The following is a 23,423-nucleotide window of genomic DNA, read 5'->3' on the forward strand; positions in this document are numbered from 1 at the left end:
TTTTGGCTAGAATTAATTGAATGGGAGTGTTGTTTAATAAAATTGGAAACCCAGTTCTAATCGAATGGTATTTTGGACAATCGTACAGTATGTGCCATAGGTTCTCTGTCACGTCACATTGGTCACAACGATCATTTGGAATCAGTTTCCATGTAGCTAGTCTGTCCTTTGTTGTCATGTGTCCCGACCTGATGCGTGATAACATGATGGTGTCTAAAGTTTCAAAGCTCATTTTTTTAAACCAGGGTGACAAAGAAGTTTGTTTAGCATGTTCAAAGTGAAATTTGCCTTTTTCAGATGAAATTTGTGAGTATTGATCTTGCCAGATGCTTTCTGTTTCTTTCTTAAGAATATTAATCAAATCTTGTAAGGTAAAATTAAACTGTTCTATAGTGTTTCGAGTTGTTCCAAGCTTGGCCGCATGATCCGCTCTGTCATTACCGACTAAATCTATGTGGCCAGGAATCCACTGAATATAGACTGTTTCTATTGATGATTTCTCAACTATATTTATTAGCTGTTTGATCAAATAATTTTCGCTTTGATTGGGGTTGTTAATTAATGTGCAAGCACACTTCGAATCTGTGAAAATAGCTAATTTCTTTATATTTTTGGTTTCCGCGTATTCTATTGCTTTGATTATTGCTACTATTTCAGTATTCATAATTGTAAAACCTGTTTTTAATCTTTGGCTAAAGGATATTTTTTCTTGAGAATCATATAAACCAATACCTGGAATGTAATTTAATAATGAGCCATCTGTATACAGCTGATAAGTGTTTTTGTATTTTGTCTGGATTAGATCTGTAATTATTTGTCTTTGGGTTGATGTTGAAAAAAATGATTTTTTTAGGTTATCTATTGCATCATTAACCTTGAGTTTATTTCCTAATGTAAGTTCACTTATTATTTCTATATTGTCAGCTAGTTGATAGAAGTGGAAATTATTAATTGAAGCGATCTTTTCTATGAAGGATGTATGTCTAGGTAGATAGTTAAGTTGCATTAATTCTGAAAGATTTTTTACTATTGGACTATTTTTAAAGTATAATGTTTTCGTTAATTCTTTCAGAGCTAAGATTTCTGCTCTTAGCTTTAATGGTAGTTCACCTGATTCATATAAAACTACATGATTTGGAGTTGATTTTAATAGTCTCATGGAAGTTCTTAGTGCTAAGAGATAAACTGTTTCTAGCTTTGCAAAATTGGTTTTAGCAGCTGCGGCTACTAATGTAATTCCGTAATCTAAGTGTGGTCTAACTATTGCTTTAGTTATCCTTAACATCTCTTCCGGATGAGCTCCACTACGTTTCTTGGAGATCATTTTAAGAATATTTATTTTCTTTTTTGCTTTGATAGCAGTCTGTTCTATATGTCTATTGAATAACAATTTGTGATCTAAATGGATTCCCAAAAATTTATGACTTTCTATTATAGGTACTGATGTATTATTGATTCTTACATTTATGTTTGGGTTAAATTTATTTGTGAAAAGCATTGTGGCTGATTTGTGTGGATTTAATTCAAAACCTAGTTTCCTGAATTCTATTGTTAATTTGGATAAAAATATGTTCATTTTATTAGATACTACTGCTGCACTGAAACCTATAATTACTGCCGTGAAATCATCTGCAAATTGTATCAATGTTCCGTCTTCCTGAATTATTTTATGTACAGTTTTGGTGTATAGGTTAAATAAAATAGGGGATAATGGACACCCTTGAGGTAGTCCACTATTAGTTATGTGTGTAATTTCAGTACCATCATTTAATTTTAAGATAGTTTTTCTGTTTCTAAGGTAATGGTATATCCAGTTTATTATATAATTAGGGATACTTTCTTTTCGAAGCGTTTCTAAGAGTTTATCTACGTTGACATTATCAAAAGCTTTTGACAAATCTAGAAATGTCGCAACCATAACTAGGCCTTCTCTTTTTGACTGTTGTACTATAGAAACCAAGTAATTGACGCAATTAATTGCTGATACATTTTTTCGAAATCCAAAAGAATTAATTGGAAGGATGTTATTGTCTGTTATGTACTCGTTCAATTCCTTTTTGACTGTACAGTTAATGAGTTTTAATAACACATTCATCATAGCTAATGGTCTGTACGAATTACATTCATTCGGATCTTTACCTGTCTTCAGTAGAGCGACTATATTGATTGCTCTCCATTCTTCTGGTATATTACCTGAATTAAGAACTTCATTCAAGAGCTCAGAGATTCATATTTGTAAATTTAGATTGATACGTTTTAGTATATAAAATGAGAGAAGATCTGGTCCTGGGGTTGAATGATCTTTTTTTGAATAAACGATCCTTCTTATATCTCTGAAATCTATTCTTATCTGCTGCTGTGTTGTAATTGGAATATAGTTGATTTCGGATGATATTGTAGGGAAGTTAACATGCATAAATTGTGTTGCCAGTTGTCTGTCGTTTAGTAATATTAAATTATTTTTAGATGGACGTCCTCCTCCTATCAGCTTGACTGTATTCCACAACTCTTTCTGAGACATATCTGGATTTATAGAGTTAATTAGTTCCTTCCAGCTTTTTCTCTTTTCGCTTCTTATTTTTCTCTTTAATATTGCTCTTTCTCTTTTAAAATCTTTTAAATTTTGGATTGTTTGATTTTTATTAAATTCCTTTAATTTTTTGTTTTTTGATTCTAGTATTTCCTCAATTTCTTTAGTCCACCAAGGTTTAGGTATTCGTTTAACCTTTCCTATTTTTAAATTATATTTTTAAGAATTAATTTGTTCTGCTATTATTGGGGAAATATCTTCAGGTTTGTGAATCATTTGCGGCTGTATTTGATTTATTTTCTCTACTGCTTGATTTTTGTTAAAGAATTCTACATTGGTTTGATTATTGGGAGCTGAGTTTTCTATTTCTATTTTGATGATTTTGTGATTACTGAAAAAATCTTGATCTAATACTGTCCATTCTGATTTGCAAGCTATTGAAGGTGATGCAAAAGTTAGATCTATTGCTGAGGGGAGTGTATTTGGTGGTTTAATCAATGTACTGGAGCCGTTATTAAGTAGAACTAAGTCTCTGTTTTCAAGTAAATGGTCTATTAATTCACCTCTAGGACAATTAGGGTGATTTGGGTTCCATAATTTATTATGTGCATTAAAGTCTCCTGCTAATATGGTTGGTTTATTATGTTTTTCTATTATGTCTAAAAGTTTCTTAAGTGGATTTTTAATATCATTATTATTTATGGGCAAAGGGGGTATGTACGTTGATATTATGAGCATTTTTGGAATGGTATTCAAAGTTTCTATTGCTATTGCTTCTATTGGATTTATTGAAGGTAATTTAAATTCATGTATTGCAATATCATTTTTAATTAGGAAGCCAACTCCACCATAACCAGTCGGCCTGACTTCCTTTAAAAATTTGAATCCTGGAAAATTAAAGTTCTCTCCTGGTTTAAGCCATATTTCACTTAATATAGCTATGTCAACAGTTTCTTTATTAAGAAAATTCTTTATCATTTCTCGTGTGTCCATAGGTCGTATGCTTGTAACGTTATTCTGTATTATAGTTATCTTTTTATAATTCTTCTGATCCATTGTTTGAATTTGAGTTTGACATGGTTTCCTGTTGCGCTTTATCTAATATTTCCGGGTTTATGATTGAATCTAACTGATTACTTATGTTGATTAATAACAAATCCTGTTCTATTGTCTCTGTTTTGTCGGTATTTTCACAAAATTGTGCTTTGAATTGCCTGAATCTTTTCAACTATACCTGTCAAATTCAACTGTGCGATCAATTCTTGTTTAATTTGGTGTGCTAATCTTTCTATTTCAGTGGTTGCATATGGATTAGGATTGAAAATATGAGGAATTTCTTCAATTTTTTCCGGCTGCGGGAATTTGTTTTGTTGTATATTTCGGTTCGATTTATCTCTCAAAAATCCTCCCCTTGACCATTTCCAATTTCCTTCCGAGCCTTTCGTCAAGTTATTACTCAATGTTCCAGTCCTGACATTACTCGAAGATCCACCTTCGGAAGTAGCATCCTTATTTTTGTAATTCCAGTCTGTAATATCATTTTCGGTATTTCTATTCGGCAACGAAGGATAGTCTTTATTCGAATTCAGTCTACTTTGTACTGACTTTTTCTTCCTCGGATATTTTTGTTCCGCCTCAAAGAATGAGGTTTTGTTTTCTGCCATTTCAATTCTTATTTTATCTTGCCTGTCTCTTTCCGGACAATTTTTATCTGATGCCTTATGGGCTCCTCCACAGTTTATACATTTCAATACTTCTGTCTCACATTCCTCTTCGTCATGTTCAAGTCCACATTTGCAACATTTTACTGAGTTTGCCTTACAAAACTTCTTACTGTGTCCGTACCTCCAACATTTGTAGCAAATTCTCAGAGGAAACACATATGCTTCGCAGTGAGCATTCACTCCATAAATTTCCACTGATTTTGGCAGATGTTGTCCCTTCGCGTATATCTTTATCGAATATGTTGGAACTAAATTCATTTCGGATGTCTTTTTCATAATTCGTTCAACCTTTTCTATTTTAATATTTCCACTGTACATGTTTTTCAATATATCATCCTCCGTCAATGATTTTGCAACATCCCTGACCACTCCTATCGTTTGCTTAAATCTGGCCGGTACATAAACCTTAAACTTAAACTCTTCTGTCAATAGCTTAGAATTAATCAACTGTTCTGCGTCCCTAGGTTTATGAAATGTTAATTGAAAACGACCTCTACCCACTGCTTTCATCTCTTTGTAATTGTCCACCTTTATGTTCATGAGCATCTTAGCAACCTCCATCGGATGCGGGTATTGATCTTTACTGTTTTGATATTTACGAGTTGGGGTTTGCTCATCTGTTTCTCTTTCGATAAAAAAGGTGGTAAACACCGTATTTTTCACCCAGCCATCTTTATACTCCTCATCAGTTCGGTCCTTATTTTGTCGTAGTGTTAGTTTACCATTATTTGTACCTGATGTACCTGCTGTTCGTTGCTGTGTGTTTATGTTAGTCAATGTACTTGTTGTTTGATGTAGTGTGTTTGTGTGAATCGATTTGTCTGTCCTGTTCTCATTTTGTGAATCGCCATTTTGATTTTGAGCTGTGAGCGTGTTAGTGTTCCTACCTTGCATTGTCTTGTTCCTCTTGTTGTCGCCGCCATTTTCTATGTCATATTTATTAAAATTGTTTGACCTCAGTTTCCTTTTCTCTGGTACAATGGTGAATCCCTTCTCCAAGGGATCATCACCATTCCGTCCGTCTTCGTCCTCAACTTCCATTTTCAGCTCCTAGGCATACGCCGCACGGATGTCCCTACCCCGATCAATCAAAGTCTCCAAATTCCCTTATGTACTGGCAATCGTCTTAACCCTAAACAATAATATGAATGGAGTACTTACTTACTAATTATATCAATAAAAAATTAACACTAGGGATATGTACAACACTATTTACACTTTTGGATTATCAAAATCTGATTATATGTGGAAAAATTCGACGCGATAAAAAAATTCACAAGCCTTGTTCTATTTCTCGATGTTGTCCTTTCGAACGATGAACAGCGAATGTGTGTGTTGATAATTTGCTCATAGATAGAAAATTTCGCATGTCCCATTCCGACACCGTACTTTTGGGTGTCTTCCGCAAACTGTTCTACAGCCCGCAAAAGGCGCCACCGAAGCAAACGTCATTCCAGCCCAGCTGTTATACGCCACAACCAAAACCAACACACACAGGCACGTAGCAAGCTGTCAAAACAAAAAAAACGAGCCCCTGGAAAGCTTTCCTACAATCCAACTGTCAACGATGCATCCAAACAGAGAGAAAAGGCGCCCTCACGCACACCCACCCACACACACACACACACACACACACACAACAAAGCGCGTTCGTGTCGTCAAAATAACACCACCAGCCAATGTATTGGTGAGCACTCACCCAGGAAAGTGAGGAAAAAGTCCACTCGATTGTGTGCTTTGAACTTTTTTCCCAACCGCGGATACAGACACACAGTGACGGACGATTGCGGATTTTTCTGTAAATATTTACGCCAATTTGTCGCGCTCGAAAGTGATCAAAGTGATGCGTAAAGTGCGCCCCAAGTCGTTCAGCGTCGGAAGCGAATGAATTCGGTCGGTTCCGGGCGGGATTCCGTGGTGAAAAAGTGAATTTTCCGTGTGGCCCCTTTCCACAGTCCCCGACGACGGACGACGATTGCTCTGTGGTGAGCCAAGTTGTGTATTTGACAGACGGAGTTGGCTACGCGAGACGCCATTTTAGAATCTTTATTTTGGATCGGGGGTCTGAATATTGTGCTGAGTGAAGTGAAAATTTTCAGCGGATAATTCGTGCTGGGAAGTGAAGAACGGTGTTACGTAAATTTGGTTAGGTGTTTTTGGAGAAGAATTGGAAGTGCGATAAGTGTATTGAACGGGGGCAATGAGAGTGGGCAGTGAAGAAAATGCATTCGGTGATGGTTGCAATCAGGAGGTGGGGTGGTGGAACCAGTAAAGCGTGGCAAGGTGAAGAGTGTTGATTTAGGTAAGAATCGTGTGCGCCCGCTTTCAAGTGACCTGGATTTTTGCTTTTCGAAATGGAATTTTTATTAGCAAGTTGTATCTGTGTACAACAAGGCAACCAGTTTGCCTAGGTCCGGAGTACAGTTAACCGAGAGGAAAGAGGGAGAGAGAGAGATAGAGAGTGAATTGCAGTGCGAGAAACAAGTGAGCCAGTGATGTTTTTATCATCAAAAGTTTACATTGGATGTGTGTTTTTGCTGCAAATGCATATCTCATTAGGTTGAGGTTATGCCCCAAATGACCGCAGCTTTCCGAATGTCTGTCTGTCTGTCAATCTGTCTCACTGTCATTCTCTGTTAATTAAGCATGTTGTTATCTTTTTTGTGCAGAATCGTCCATTTGACTCAAGGCTGCCCAAATGCCGTCATTTGGATCTGTCGTGTTCTAAATGTTGACGACAGCTGCGTCAGCGTTGACCCCCTTTCTACAGTAAAGAGGAACTGTTACGTAGTAACGGTCTACTTTGATCGATCCAAATGGCGATAATCCAAAGCAAGCTTCCAAATTTGGAGATTCCGTTCGTTTCGGAATCGATCCAATCTAAATTTAACAACTGACATGAACAGAAGACAGTCGATTGGACCCATTAAACTAAACTTCTCCGAAAAGTTCATTATACCTAGTTTCAATTAGTTGAAGCTGCACGCAAAACAACTGCTAGTTTTCCAACTTTCTGCATCAGCATTGCCAACCACTTCGCCTCGGTGGGCGTTGGTATTGTTGTTGTTTTAACCCTTTTCTTTACCTGGCAATGCACAACCGACTTCGCATCACGGAATGCACTTGTGCTGGTGTGCGTGAGCGCTCAAAGCAAGCAGAAAGCCCATACGTCATCAGATCCGTATAGTTGCGGCTTTTATTCAGGTTTTGCGCTCGAAGCGCGCGCTCTTCACAGCCTAACCCAAAGAAGAGATAAATAAATAACTCTCGAAGTGAAGAGTTCGCTCAAGCGTGGGGACCAAAACAATTTCTGACAAACAGAAGAATTGTATGGGTAGCTATGACTTCCGAACTGAAATGAAAGACGAGGAAAGGAATTTCGAATACGCGCGCGCTCGGGTATTTTAAGATGCAGTCAAGTAGGTAGAGTTGCAATTTTTAGATAGAGTGCACTGCACACACTATGCTTTGCTGGCCGCGTAAATTTTCCTCGGGTGGTTTATTTCGCGCTGCAACCACTGACTGGCTGGTGGCACCATCACCAGAAAGAGAAAGGTAACAACTGCGAGCAGAAACATGCAAGACCGACGATGCGACGCGTCGAAAACAGAATCAGGTTCGACGACCTTCCCTAGATCGGAGAAATCCCAAGTGTCGGTGCAGGTCTCCGATTGTTTTGTTGGGCGTTTCGAATGTGTGCTTTAATTTAAATTAATCAACAAATCTTAAACAATCTTCGGGTGTGCCCAGAATTGCATCAAAAGCGAATATGGGGAAAGTTTTCGGATCGATCGATTTTATCTAGTATGTTGCCGTTTTCAATGTTCCAGCTCATTCTGAGTAAACCTTACGGAGCCGATTACTGAATGTCATCGTCATCTATGTCGATGAAGATGAAAACCCTAATCCAATTTGCTGCATCCAAACAATTATTGGAATAGTTCTATAGTTTGGGTTATCGTTCGGGTATGGTGTTTTTAGGGAATCTGACCGCAAGCGTGTTGTATCTTTATTTTCGATTGTACTGGCCCATATTATGATCATTTAGTGGTGATAAATAAATTTATTTGTATAATTGACCGGCATGTGGGCCACGGGACAATCCTTCAGAAGATAAGGAACATCCGTAAATGTAGTTAATTAATGTAACACTAGAGCTCAGTAAGCTATTAACAAATCAGTGGTTGTGGTGATGAATGACTTTATTTGAATCTGGGACTGGAAGACAGACCTTGGACGCTAGGGATGGTCCTTCGGGAGATCCAAAACATCCGGAAAAATGGTCAGCTCTAGATACTTTCTAGAGCTCTGCAAGAAAGATGACAATTGACATGGTTTGCCTTGACTATGACCGTTAGCTCAAATGAGTGACCAAAGCAGAATTGTCAATATCACCGTGTATTGTCGAGATTTTGCAGCACTGCTCCTAACAACAAACTAGCGGAAAACATATCCACCGTCTCTGGGGCTATCATCAAAGTTTTCTCCACAACTAGTGCCTCTTTCACGTCGCTTTGTCGCTTTGGAACAGAACGTTCACTGGTTCACCCTTTATTTCGAGGATTACGGCCCGTAGGGATAAGTTTGACAACAACCTGACAGCTGCAGCTTTGCATGTGATCCAAGTTCACTAGTGCAGGAACGAAAATCACGATTATGGGTTCATGATATCAGGAATTCATGATTTTATTTTGTATTCTGCTGATCGCTGATGAAAATTGGGAACTAAGTCACGACTTCGAAAGAACTAGTAGTTCAGCTTATCGTGATTTGTTGTTCACGAATATCGGAACGGTTTTTTTTTTTTGACGTACCACTACGTCTCAGATTTCTATATGGGGGTACACTTTGTGGAAACCGAAAATGGAACATGTAACAAAATTATGAAAGATTTTGAACGTTAATAACTCAGTTGTCCCTGGACCAATTTCAACAATTTTATCACCAATCGATCAGAAATATTCCTGCGCATCTGTTTAATTTAAGCTTTTATCATTTTTCAAAATTGCTCGAATGTGCAACTGTTGCTGTGATAGTTAAAATTATCACCGATTGCCTGCGAAAAGCGATTTCCCTAACACAGATTTCAAAGTTGAATTCCATCCGGTCTCACCAAACGGTGTTTATTGTTCTCCAGTACACAAGGCTGCCCCAACCGCTGATCGGATTCAGTTCCAATCCCCGTGTGTGGTGGTGTCTTGTTGTCGGCATCAGCAGCAGCAGCAGCAGTGCTTTCGGCACGTGGCGTTGAACATTGTTCTTCAGTACACAACGAAAGGCTGCCTGCAAGCAGCGAGCTGCAGCCCACATGAGCATTAATAGAAAAAGGAAGAAGCCGCACCGCTATTGATCGGATCAGTAGCTCTTCGTGAGTCGCTGTGGGTCATCTATGCCAAGCGCGTCATACTAAAGAGTGTAATCAGAGCGAACCCCGCTCAAATTCCTATTCCTACACAAAACACAAGCTCCTGCTGCAGTTAACAAATAACATTTATGATATATGACCACGTAGTCCTACGTCACCATTGCGTACAACCCCATAGGGCTGTCCCTTGTAGTTTTTTGCGTGTAGAATCAGAAAGTATTACGACATTCACTCTTACGTTAAAGTTGCGAAAACGATTGCAAAACATTGTGTTTTGGAAGAAAGAGCATTTTAACCGATTTTGAATGAATCAATTAGTGGTACATTCATTCACTCGAGTGAGAAGAGAAATTGCCATGGTTGGAAGCTAAAAGATAGTTGAACAAGTGTTGATTCTACCAAGCAGATGACTGCACATATACTCAGAATTGACAGCAGTAGAGCGAATCAGGTGAGAAACTGAAAGAATATTGTGTGGGGTCGTGATTATTATTTGACAGTTCGCATGATTACAGCTGTAATCCTCTGCTTATTTACATTTGGTCCCACCCTATATATATACCGTAGCCATGCTACACAGCCCTACTCAACTCTATACAACTTGTGCCTTGCCCGCCTCGCTGTTCGCCCAACCCCGCATCCGCTCACTTGACCGCGCAGCACTGAGCTCCGGCCTCTTTCGTATCTTGACAGCTGTGAAGGTAAGACGTGCGTCCCGTCGTGAAGGGGAAAACCTAGGGCAAAATGGCTGGTCTCCGACAGCGTAAATTGCACATTGGCGATCCTGCCAGGCTGCTGAATATTCAGCAGAAAAGAATTAATTTGATTTAATCATTTTTACTGTCGGAAATCAGCCATTCTGTTGTAATTGTGTTCACTGGAAATTTGTTTTTGTGAGTGATTTTTTTTTTCAATGGTCGAAAAGTGAAATTTATCAACGCTACAGAAGAAGGGAAAACAGTCTAGTTTACGGAAGAATCGATTTTTCTCGGTTGCTTTTCCCTTCGAGATTAACAGTACTCTAAAAATCGCGCGAATCAACCTAAAGTGATGTTTGCACATATGTAACTACCGGTAGTGGCTAAACGGTGACTTGGCAGCGGATCGAGACGACCGCGTTTGTATGATCTGGTAGCGGGTCGAGACGACCGCGATGGGCTACTTTAGTAGCAAATTAAGTTTTCGGTAGCGGATCGGGACGACCGCGATTAATATTTTTGGAAGGATTAATTGGAAAGCGGATCGGGACGACCGCGTAATATGAATTTGGTAGCGGATCGAGACGACCGCGCAAGGAAAACATGGTAGCGGATCGAGACGACCGCGCGGAAAAAAAATATGGTTGTGATTCAGACAATCGCTAGATAAATTAACACAGGAGTAAATTAACAGTTACTGGTTGACAGTAGAACGGTTGATGGAGATTGAAAATGCCACAAGCCAGGATAAGCAGCTTACGGAGGTGGTAGATGCTCTGGAAACGGACGTTTGGCCAGCGCATCTAAAGCAATTTCAAGTGCTAGGCAGCGACTTGACCATGCGCGATGGAATGCTGAGCAAAATGGGTTGTGCAGTAATACCCGAATGCCTACGCCAGAAAACCCTGGCGGTTGCTCACGAGGGCCATCCATCGACAGCAAAATTTAAGAGCATTTTGAGAGAGCGTGTTTGGTGGCCCGGTATGACGAAGGATGCAGAGGCATGGGTGACATCATGTGCCGTTTGTGCAACCAACGGCAGGCCCGAACGGCCCACTCCCATGGCTTGAGTTTTCGCACCAAAAGCGGTGTGGGAGACCATTGGCTTGGATTTCAACGGCCCCTATGCGAAATTCGGAGGTATCTCGATTCTAGTCATTGTGGATTATCGTTCTAGATATGTGATCGCCAAGCCCGTGAGATCTACGAGCTTCGAGCATACCCGAAAAATTTTGGAAGAAGTCTTTGAGAAGGAAGGCTATCCGAAGAACATGAAATCGGACAATGCCCCCCCCCCCTTTAATGGGGATGACTACAGGGAGTACTGCCTGAAGCGTGGCATCAATGCCACCTTTTCCACGCCGTTATATCCCCAACAAAACGGCTTAGCAGAGAGTTGCATGAAGTTGGTGAATAAGGCAATGAGTGCTGCATCGGCAAGCGGAAAAAGCTATGGAGAAGAATTGACTGCAGCGGTTCATGCTTATAACGCAGCTGCCCACTCCGTGACGGGCGTACCACCGGAGGAAGTGATGACGGGTCGGAAGATCAAACGTGGGCTTCCTCTGCTGTGCCGTGGAAAGGCCACCTTCGACGACAACCTGCTCAACGCAAAGGATATGAAATTAAAAATCGAGGCGAAGATACGAGAAGACACAAAACGAGGGGCTCGTCGATGCCGTATTAAACTCGGAGACACGGTTGTTGTAGAGCGTCAGTCTCGATCAAAAGGAGAATCGCGGTTTGATCCCCGCAAGTATACGGTTACAGATGAACGAAACGGAATGCTTGTTTTGACCGATGAAAACGGCCAGATTTTAAAGAGACACGTGTCACAGACGAAGCAAGTCTACGACTGAAAGGACCCTGAAGAAGTCGTTCGCTCGGAATATCCCAAAGATTGCCGCATTGCTCAGGAAGTTATTCCAGCTTCTTCGCAGACAGAAAGCCCACAACCTGGCGTGACTGAGCGTCCGGTTCGAGCAAGAAGAATGCCGGAGTATTTGAAGAACTACGTAAGTGTTTTGGAAGAAGAATAAGGATAACACTGACTTTGTTTATTTTTGTTTGATCTTTGCTGAATAAATGAGGAAAAGTCTGTTAGTTTTTCGAATGTTTTTGCTTCCATCCCTGGATTTACCTTTTTTTTTGGAAGAGGGGTGATGTGTGGGGTCGTGATTATTATTTGACAGTTCGCATGATTACAGCTGTAACCCTCTGCTTATTTACATTTGGTCCCACCCTATATATATACCGTAGCCATGCTACACAGCCCTACTCAACTCTATACAACTTGTGCCTTGCCCGCCTCGCTGTTCGCCCAACCCCGCATCCGCTCACTTGACCGCGCAGCACTGAGCTCCGGCCTCTTTCGTATCTTGGCAGCTGTGAAGGTAAGACGTGCGTCCCGTCGTGAAGGGGAAAACCTAGGGCAAAATGGCTGGTCTCCGACAGCGTAAATTGCACAAATATGAAAAACGTTCTCACCGAGTGCAAGCTCGAAAATGGTAGATTGAAGACTGAACGATTTAGAAAAAGCAGCGGTAAATTGGTTTTGTCTTAGATTCACCCAATTTGGATTAATGTTATCTACTAAAAAATAGCTAAACTATGTTAAAGCTAGGAAGAAAATGATTGATTCGCTCTACTAAGCGACCGCTTAGCTATTTTTAATGTACTTGAAAACGACTCAGCAATTAGCCACGGTAGGCTCAGCTGTCAATTTCAATTATCAAATATCTTCACCGAATCCAATTGATTCGAGAAAAAAATTAAAATGATATAAATAGGCAATACGTCTACTAAACACTTGAAAGTTTTAGGTTGAACGAAATTATTAGTTTTGACCTGAGAGGAGTCACTCGAAATGGTTGTCGAAAGAAAATTCCAACGATCACGACCAACACAAAGACATACGTCGCTTAAACAGATTCGGTCGAAAGATAAAGAATTACGATCAACACTCAAAACAAGCGTAACTTAAAGCGAAGACAACAAATCGCTGAAAGGCTAGCCAAATTTATTCAATAACCATTAATGATTATAGTTGAAGATACTAAGCGTCAAATAATAGACGAGAGATAAGTGGTAATTTTATACGATAGATGAGGAGATGAAAGTACGGCAGTGTGAAAATTGTATATAGAGAGTAGAAAGCAAATTTGAGGAAGGTACGTATTGGGTTGATCATCTCTCTTTACCAAACTCCCTAGTTGAACAGAGATGATGAGAGGTGATTGTAAACATACTCTTATGACTCCAATGACATCAAAATAGACGGGTCAGAGGGAAAGCAGCAAAATCATATTGGACCGTTTGACTTGAAATTGATAAGTTTCTTACTTGATAACCATTTTAAAGCTTATTCCGAACTTTACGCAATATCGGCTCAATCATTCAATTGTAAACAAATCATGAGAAAGTCGCGTACGAGTTCTCACTTCTGCTCTGGAAAAGTGCACCAATTTGTGAGCGGCGTTCAGAGGATGTTAACAAAGGCAAGAAAATTGATATTTTTCAAGTAAAATAACTTGAAAATTGAAAGTGATCGACTCTCACCGATGTGAAATTCAGAAGCTATTTAAATCATTGAAACAAGATCATTTTCCTGATAGATGTATCAAATTCCCGACTTTTTCTCAGTTTTTCCTGATTCAATTGCCACCCTGGGCTGGGCTATCCATTTGGATTATGCAGACATTTTTATTTTCAGCCAATTTCCACAAACCTTCCTCTAAATATCGAGGGGGCGGCACATTTAAATCTCAATTCTAGCTGCTCGAAAAATCTCACACTAGCAAATAAATCTTCGAAAAATCTTCTCGCATCATCTTTTTGCAGGAAATCTTCAGAATCATCATCAATCTTCTTTCTATCTACTCAGCGTGCACGCAGCTAATCACACCAAAACAAAATCTTTCCTGCATCGTACATAGAGTCGTCCCCCTCGCTAAATAAAATGTTTTTCAATTTCGTGTCAATTTCGATCATTGATATTCCTTAGTGCGATATGCTAGACATTAATGGGTCATGAGATTGTGGGACATACATGAGTTAGATAGGGTTATTCCACCAAAATTCATAGCTCCATTCGAAGTTCAGCAGTCGGTAAGCTGGACAGATTCTCACAAACATCGCAAACATTTGCAACGCCACTGCCAAGTACATCTTCGAACACTTAACCGCACAACTGAAACGCCCACCGTCTGCTTTCTAGACAGAAACCCCACGTAACAGCTGTATGGCGGATCGCACTTGACCCTGACCGAGGAGCCTTCCCGACTTGTTCCCATTTAGCACCCATTTAGATAAATAAAAAAACGAGAGACTCACGTGACGACTTGTTGAAAACCGTGATGCAACAGATGGACGAAACGTACACATATAACGAACGACCTTGCAGCAGCAGAAGCACTACATTAGCAGGCACTTATACAACGTCCCAACTAAAGCCCCGGTGATTTATGATCCTGATCCCTTCCTCTCATAAATTACCACCCGAGGCCCATGCTAACGAAACAGAAGGCCGCTTATCTTGTCTTCCTGTGAGGGATATAAGTCTTCCGGAGAACACACACAGGCACTCACATACTCACACGCAACAAGAACCTAACCGCCTTAAGCGTATCCTTTTCTCCGGAATGGACTTTTCCACTTTCATCATCTTGCGTCGTTCTTGGGGTGTGTTTCACTTGGCACTGGAACAATGGCCGGCCATTAATCAAGCAGTTTCTCTTCTCGTCTTAAGGAGTCAAGTTTGCCTACACGGTCGATCCGACCGACTCATGATTTCCAGAAAAAACTTCTCGAATACATATGAGGGAAATCCATGAAAATTTTACTCAGTCTAGGAATATACTAATACTATCGACTTTCCTCATATTCGAGCACGTCCGTCGAAAGTAACTCAGAGACTGAGTCAAGTTTTTCCATACCAATTTAGCTTAGTTTCATAAAAAGTGGACTTACTCAGTACTATGCGTGACTCCACTTTTCACGAAACTGAGTAACATTTGTATGCGAAAAAAGAGAGTTAGTCAACTTGACTCAGTCTCTGAGTTACTTTTTACGAAAATCGAGTCGATCTGATCGACCGTGTAGTAATGAAGGCTGGTAGTCCGTAGTGAAGAACTGAGCCCCGAACCCAGCCCAAGGATTTATGCCACTCACTTTCTCTCGATTACTTCTCAATAGTGCTGATGCCGCTGCTGTCTACCTAGATATACTTATCCCTACTCAAATTGATACCGTTGTTATGGATCCGGCTCGGTTGCCTACGTGAGAATGCCTTGAGATGGCATGGCATAACAAGTAGCCGAGCTTTAATAGTGCTGTAAAAAAATGGGTAATTTTTCATTTGCTGAAATTGACCAATGAGAGTTCAGTGATCCCATAACAAATAAGGACATAGGAATTTGTCACCGATGATTCCCAGGAAAAAACAAGAGTCAGTTGGAAAAGTTCGATACAGAAATATTGTATGGGGAAGTAGAATTTGCTTTCTGATAGGTACATGGCACCGAGAAAGTTTATACTGAATGAAATGAAATATCAATTAGGGGAAATGGCTCTAATGTTGGCCTATGGAGCTAAGATTGGGCCCATCGCTAAAAATCTGCTATTTATCAATTTTATCTAGATGAACGGGACGCTATTGGAAATTTAGTCGATTGCTGAATTTATGTATGGGTCCAAATTAGGGGCATTTGGTCCATTTCCCCAACTATTATTATTATCTTTATTACAGAGAATATCAGCCAATACTCATCTCTTTATGCAACATCAATGTATCCGCATTAAAAAAAAAAACAAATAGGTTGAACAGCAATGGATGCGACATTGAAAGAATCTACCCTAGGGTGAACAAGGTAGCCACTGAACCGTGAAAGTCGGGAATTAACGGGGAATCGAAAACATCTGGGAAATAACCGGGAATTTTGTTTAGAACCTTACGATCTTTTGTTGTACCAATATTAATCGAATTCAAGCTCAACATTGCATTAGGTCCTAAGTAACATTGATCGATTCTCTTCGTCGACTTTCTCTTTCGTTAATAACCTGAGCACATACCCGTTTCTTGTTGTAATTGTCGTATTAGATATAAGCTTCTTTCATCAATCTGTGTGCTGAAAATACCTGGCAATGTTTTTACATGGCCGTGGGGATACAAAGAGAAAGTCGACGAAGAGAATCTCTCAATGTTACTTAGGACTTAATACAATGTTCAGCTTGAATTTAGTTCATAAACATTCTAGGTTCAATTTCTTGAATATTTTTACACCCCAAAATTTTTTTACTTTTATATAGTACAAAAAATTAAGTCAGATATCTAGTAAAAATATCAATGTCCTAAAGTCTGGCATTTTGAATACCTTACCCTTGACAAACAGACGTACTTCTTCATTGTGCATCTTCGTTGACGCATTTAACGGTTGATTTGAATATTATCAGTTTCGCGAACTACACGCCGCAGCGCTGGCATCGGATCACTTTGACGTTTCTATACATACTATAGAGCTTTTATGTAATATTTATTGCGAGTTAGCGAGCAAGCTTGTTTCCCGCGAGAAGCCCGAGAGATGTCGTTACTGAGGTCCTATGTTTGGAGATACTATGTTTTCAAGAAAAACTTGTTCAAAGAGTTACGTCTGTTCGTCTGTGGTTAAACTTATAGTTCCATAATATTAAACAGTTTCCTAAGACCAGGATCTTGCAATTTGCTCTCAATCGAAGTTTCACAAGCTTAAGAATTTTTGTTAATCCTCGATCTTGAATTTCTTATGCACGGAATCTTGAAAAAAATCCATGATTGAATCTACTAAATTTTTTCTTATGAACTCATCTCTGGATACCTTTGCAAATTTGTCAAGGATTTGCTGAGGATCATTCCAAAATGTCTTCAGAATTGCTTTTATTTTCAGGTTTTGCCTCAATAATCTTATGATGCTGTCCGGTATTTCCTAGAAATTGTCTCCATCACAATCTCGGAATTCTGTGCAGAACACTTATGGAATTTCTTCCAGAAAGCTCTTGAAATTCACTCTTAATTTATCTTCGTATTCTTAATCATTCTCATGAGAATTTGTTTAATCTGTGGCGGGATGTGTGCCGTTGAGCCAATAGAGTTGTTACATTCAAAGTGTTTGTATGTTACTTCATACGCGAAGTTTGCGATTTTCAGAATTGGTTGAAAATGCTTACTAACATGAAGCTTTAGTGTGATAATTTATTAGCTAGAGAATGGTCTTAGAAGAGCGTAGGTAGATAGTTCCGTTAGAGTACGGCAGTATGAAAATTGAATAGAAGTTAAAAATGAGCGAAGGGCCATTCATGCGACAACTATCTACCTACCCTCTTCTAAGACCATTCTCTAGCTAATAAATTATCACACTAAAGCTTCATGTTAGATAGCATTTCCAACCAACTCCAATAGAGTTGTGTTTATTCATCATCAACTGATACTGAGAAGCTAGAGTGGTACAGGCACACAAGATCAGCAGGAGGGTGGCGGGACATTAGGCATAAGTATCATAGGGATAGGTACGGTTGGCATACGTAAAGGCTGACTAAAAGTAAATTGGTACGCGCAAAAAGACCTGTAATTCGTGATTCAATGAGTCCATTAATGGTTGCTTTACAGTACTTTTATTAAAACTTCAAAGTTACAGCATTAGATGGTTACATTTCTCCAGTTCAGACCATCAGCGCCCGCATATTTTAAACGGACACGGAATCAGCGCATTTCTTCCATTTTGCCCGCATTTGCTGGATGACCTTGACTGCGCCGCCGGTTTGGTCGAAATTCCGGGCAATTAGGAGGATTCATTGGGGACAAAACCGATCTTGTTGGCAGAATACCACTCCAGAACCACCTTGGTGTAGTGGCAGCTGGCCAAATCGGGCGGTTGAAAGGCAGTACACGCTTTTTCAGGCATTCTTCGATGTAAACTTAGGATGTCATCGTCGAGGACGTGACGAATGGTTCCGTTTTCAGGCAACAACTGCAACTCGCTTGCCAAATCATGGCCTTCTTCGCGAACTTGAATCTTCCCGGCATATCCCCACGTCCAGTTGCGATGTAAAAATTTTGACCGGGAATCTGCTTAAAATCGAGTTTGACGTATGTTTCGTCATCGACCACTTTTTTTCGTTTCTTTCCTTTCCACACTCAGGGTTTCCTTGTAGGTTCTGAGCACTCGGAAAACTGTTGTTTTCGGCATCTTCAGCACTTTAGCCAGCTTGGAACCGGACCGCTCCGGATTTTCCAGGTGTTTGTGCACAATTTTTTTTTCTTTCGAGTTCCATTATTTCTGAACGCGATCGACTACTTTGATCAAACTTGCACCAGTTGTTCTCTATAGAAGTGTCAAAGATTTTCGATTCCCAACACTAGTGGCGGGCTAGCGGCGCGAGGAGCGTACCAATTTACTTTTAGTCAGCCTTTATGTTAGGCATACAGACGTTAAGCATAACAGACCTAACGACCAATTTGCCTAACATCTTTATGCCAATCGTCTATTATGCCTAATATACGTAAGCCTAGCGTCCGTATGCCTAACATATTTATCCCAAATAGGGTGTTGTCCAGCAGGAGACAACTGTGTATAACGTTTGCGAATTGAATGGCGTGTTCGGTGAAATCGCTTGTCCTACACGTTATTAGCCTTACCGGTACCCGTAGTATAATTGACAATGCGCCCGTAATGGGATTTATTTGATTCAAATCCCACCGGTTACCACATCACTTTGCTTCTCTGTATCCTCTCTTCGAATAAAATCTCTTCATAATTTTCATTAGAACTCATTTGGAATCCTCGGAAATCTCTGATATGCCATTTACAATTAAGATATGAATTGTCCCACAATTTCCTTGGATTTCACCTCAGCATTATTCTCAAAATGTCTTCAAAAGGATCTCTTGAAATTCTCTTAACCTCGGAAATTTCTTCAGATACTATTGCTCAAAATGTCTTGCCAAACTCCTTGATATTCCCTCAAAATTCTTATGCATTCTCTAAGGAATTCCCTTGAAACTAGCATAAATTCTCCTAAGATTTTTTTAAGCTATCTAAAGAGTTAGATGTCCATGGAATTAATCTATATTATCCATATTTTCTTGCAGCTCTCCTCAAAATTTCTCATTGATTTATTGATTAATGGACAACACACAAAACCCAGTAGACCAGTACAGAAATTTACTATTACGAAAAGTTCCACTCGCTGGAGTGAGAATGAAACCCTCGCTTCGTGGCACACATAATACGCCTGAACGTCGAGTGACACCGCCAACCGCACGATTACGAAACACATGACCAATTTCTAAGAAAATTTATACGGGCTTTTGAGGATAACCAGCGAATCCAAACACATAAAGCAACCAACGATACAGACAAAACGGTTGCTACGACTACCATGACAAACTCGCTCTAGAACATAGCTGGATCCGAGTGGTAGAAGGATAATGATATATTGCTTGCCTGCTTTGTTGCAATATACACGGATGAGGACACAGCTTGATATGAATCGAGAAAAGACATAACAAAAAAATTCCCATTAACACACGTGTATCATCTTCGGCTTTACTTCGTGAAGCAGCTTGCCAACAATTTGCTCGTTTCCTTCCACCGCCCCGAGTTAGTTGTGTCGCACGGGCTGCTTGTCATAAAAAAGAACGAAGAAGATTATATCATTATTGCTTTTCACTTCTGACATAGCGTTATTATTCGGTTCGTTGATCGCTTGTCATTTTGTCATTTGGAGATATTTTTGATTCCTTGAGGATAACTTCAAATTAATACTGAAGAGTTTAACAAGAGAATTCAGAGCAGAGTTTCATGGAAATTCCGAGAAGAATGTTTGATGTCCGTTTTGTAACTTGAACAGTGCTTAGTCCACTATCCCGAATTTGTAGTATTAATACGCATCGTTCTTACTGCTGTTTTTCAGCATCGCTTGCTTACTCTCCACTGTTCTTCTCGGCATTCGGGGACGCCTCATCCATCTCCATCACCTCTTCTTCCAGCACCTCAACCGCTTCAACTGTGTCTTTGTTGCTTGGCGGTACCGATTCTTTCTTTATTCCGTTGTTGATTTTCCTCTTCCTTTTGTTGTTGTACTGTCTGCTTCCGGACTTTCGCTTGGGGCAGGAATTCATCCGATGCCCCTCCATCTTACAAAGGAAATACATGTTTTCGTTCCCTCGGTAGAATATGTTCCCCTTCCGATTGAGGAAATGTAGCGAGTGGTAAATCTAATTTTTTAAATCCATATAAACGCCTCGTACACCTGTGTACATGTCGAGGCTCAAGATAGCATACTTGACATCATCGTATTTCCCTAGCATCAACGATAGATCGCAATCCGGGACTTCTGGTGGAAGATCGTACACTCTCGCGTATTGAACAGTGCCTCCCGCAGGCAACATGCGTACCTTGACTGATTTCCCATAAGCAAAATGGACAATTAATTTCGCACGCTTTTGCAACAAGCAATGAAACAGCGATTCCTCTGACTTGAACTGATTGAAAAAAAAAAAAAAAAAAAAAAAAAAAAAAATTAAGAAAAATTGAGTACCCTTAAGATGTTCCGTGAATTTCAGGGAAGTACTGTGACCATCAAAGAATTTATGAAAACTTCAGAAATATTTCAGGAACTTCACAGAAGTCCAAAGAATTTTCGTGGAAATTTTCTTCAATATAATTAAGAGCTTTAGGGAAGCTTTGAGAACACCAAGACTGATCAGAGAATCAAACGGCATTTCAAATAATTTCAAGAAAATTTTAGAAACCTTAAAGAAGTTCCGGAAACTTCAGCAAAGCTCCGATAGAACTTCTGGAACGTGATAAAAATTATATGAACATCCGGAAAACGTTAGAGTATGTTAAGGGTGTTATATCATGGAGATTTCAAGAACATTAAAAATGCGAAAGTTTAGCTAAGTTGATTAAAGAATATCAACGAAGTTCCATTAATTAAAAAAAAGCTGCGAGAGCTTTTAGCAAGCAGTGATAAATACCTTCAAGAAATTCCAGAGAACAGAGAACAGAGAATTTAGTTAGTTTCATGATATTCAGCGATGTTCCGAGTATTTAGCTTCAGAATAATTCCATTAACTTGAGAAAATTTGCAGAGACTTACAAGGAATTCCGTGGTATTATGGGGTATTCGAAGAATTCTAGGATTGATCCAAAAATGTCCGGGAATTGTAAATATATATACAATATATCAGAAAATTTGCCGAATTATTAAACAAATTTAGAGAACTTTGGGTAAGCATAGCTCAGGGAAAATAAGTTAGCGTTTTTAATGGAAACAATATTTAAGGAAAATTGTCGAAACTTCAAGGCAAATCAATTAATTTCAGTAAAGTTGCGGGTTCTTAAAATATACTGATCAATTGAAGGCTGTCCAAAGAACTTTAAAGAAATTCATTAATCGTTTAGGTACTTTTAATAACACCAGGAAAATCTAGACTATTGAAGAAGTTTTAAATTAGTGTCGATAATTTAATGGAAGTTTTATGAACTTCAGAAAAATCATAAAACTATATTAATTATTTCGTTATAATTCTATGAAAATTACGGGAACTTCACAGAAGGACAGTGGTCTTCAGAAACATTTCGAGAACTTTATAGAAATCTACGGAGCTTAAGGGGAGATCCGCGAACTTCAGGAATTTGTATGAACATTATCATAATACGGGAGCATTTTAAAAGAAGTTTAGTAAGCTCCGAAAATTGGACGAATTTCAGGGAGAGGTCAGTTCCATTAGTTTCAGAAAATTAGTGGGAAATTTAAAGCAGTTCCAAGCTTTTCGGATAACTTCAGAGACGTTAAAAGGTTAATTGAGGTCTTCGCATAAGTTCAGAAGTTCACTGAAGCTTAAACATTTTAAGGACGGTTCAATGAAATTCAGCGCAGTACAACAAACTTCATGAGAACTGCAAAAACGTTAGAGCAGTTTTGAGAATTTCTGAAAAAAAAAACAGAGAGAACAGTTTCTTTAACATTAGAGAAGTCACATAAAGTTTAAAAAAGTTTAGAGAACTTCAGCGAATTGTTAAACCTTTAGAGGAGATTCATGATCGTTAGAAAAATTAAGGAAACTTTAGAAAGTCCTATAAAGTTAAGGGAAGTTTAAGAATTTGATGAGTAGTTTTGAGAGCATCAGGCTAGTTTCTCAAACTAAAAAAAAACTTCAAGGCTGACCTGCAGGACAAATTTGGGAAGTTCTCAGAATAGTCCATTCCATATTCAATGGTAATTTCGATGAAACTATCCTCCGACCTCAATTTTTTTTTTGACGTAGAACTACGTCTTTGTCGACTATACTGGGGTACAAATTAAAAAATATGTGTAGTGAAATAGTGTTAGGTTTTGAACGCTTGTAACTTTGTCATTTATAGATGTAATTAAAATCCAAATGCACCAATCGATAGAATATTACTTAACGAATCTGCTGAAATAAACACTTGTCCAATTTTTAATCAAACAACTTTTGAAAATGCGCAAATGAAAATGTTATCACTGTTTTCATGAACTAAACGTTTTCCCCAAACCCAGTCATCATAAACGAATACCACTTGGTTGCACATCATTCTGCTTGAAAAGATATAAAACAGCGCTGCTTTCCTGACTCTGACTCGGACGGCGTGGCACTAGGTCCTACAGCAAGCAGGACCAAGTCAGCGGCTAAAGGTGGATAACGGCGTGAACATGACCACCACAATGAGGAATGAGACTTGGAAAATTATGTATGTAAACCCCCCCCCCCCCCTTAACAACAACCTCTCCCCCCCTTAATAACAACCTCTCCACCCCCTCAACAACAACCCGAAAAAGACATGGACTTTGACGATCACTTTTTTCCGGGCAATACATTTTAAGCAAACCACAATTAAGGGCTGTTCATTAACTGCGTAGACAGTTTTTTTGGGATTCTTGTATAATAGTCAAAAATGCATGGCAAACATCAATTTTGCGTGGTTCTACGTCATATTGCGGTCGTGTCTAGGACACAACCCTTTAATTTTTTTAGTTTTCCTCGGAATTACCTTGAAATTATCCACAATAAGACACCCTTTGAAAAGATTATCAGAATATTCATT

At 39.3% G+C, this 23,423-nt stretch overlaps 2 protein-coding genes across 3 annotated transcripts in view; both read left to right on the top strand.

The window, feature by feature from the left end:
• Positions 1–12,176, top strand: part of LOC135716037 (uncharacterized protein K02A2.6-like) — a 33,332-nt gene extending 21,156 nt beyond the window's left edge. The window contains exon 2 of the mRNA XM_065238890.1: positions 11,495–12,176. Coding sequence (XP_065094962.1) covers positions 11,495–12,176 — 682 coding nt within the window. The remainder of the gene's footprint in view (positions 1–11,494) is intronic.
• The window catches only part of ash1 (histone-lysine N-methyltransferase ash1), a 44,468-nt gene continuing 27,048 nt past the window's right edge, over positions 6,004–23,423 (top strand). For both annotated transcript variants that reach the window (XM_065238978.1, XM_065238979.1), the window contains exon 1: positions 6,004–6,556. The gene's annotated coding sequence lies outside the window, so the exon portion shown is untranslated. The remainder of the gene's footprint in view (positions 6,557–23,423) is intronic.

This window comes from Ochlerotatus camptorhynchus, unplaced genomic scaffold (assembly GCF_037179485.1).
Source record: "Ochlerotatus camptorhynchus isolate MF236.1 unplaced genomic scaffold, CSIRO-AGI_Acam_v1.1 ptg000046l, whole genome shotgun sequence".
NCBI lineage: Eukaryota > Metazoa > Arthropoda > Insecta > Diptera > Culicidae > Ochlerotatus > Ochlerotatus camptorhynchus.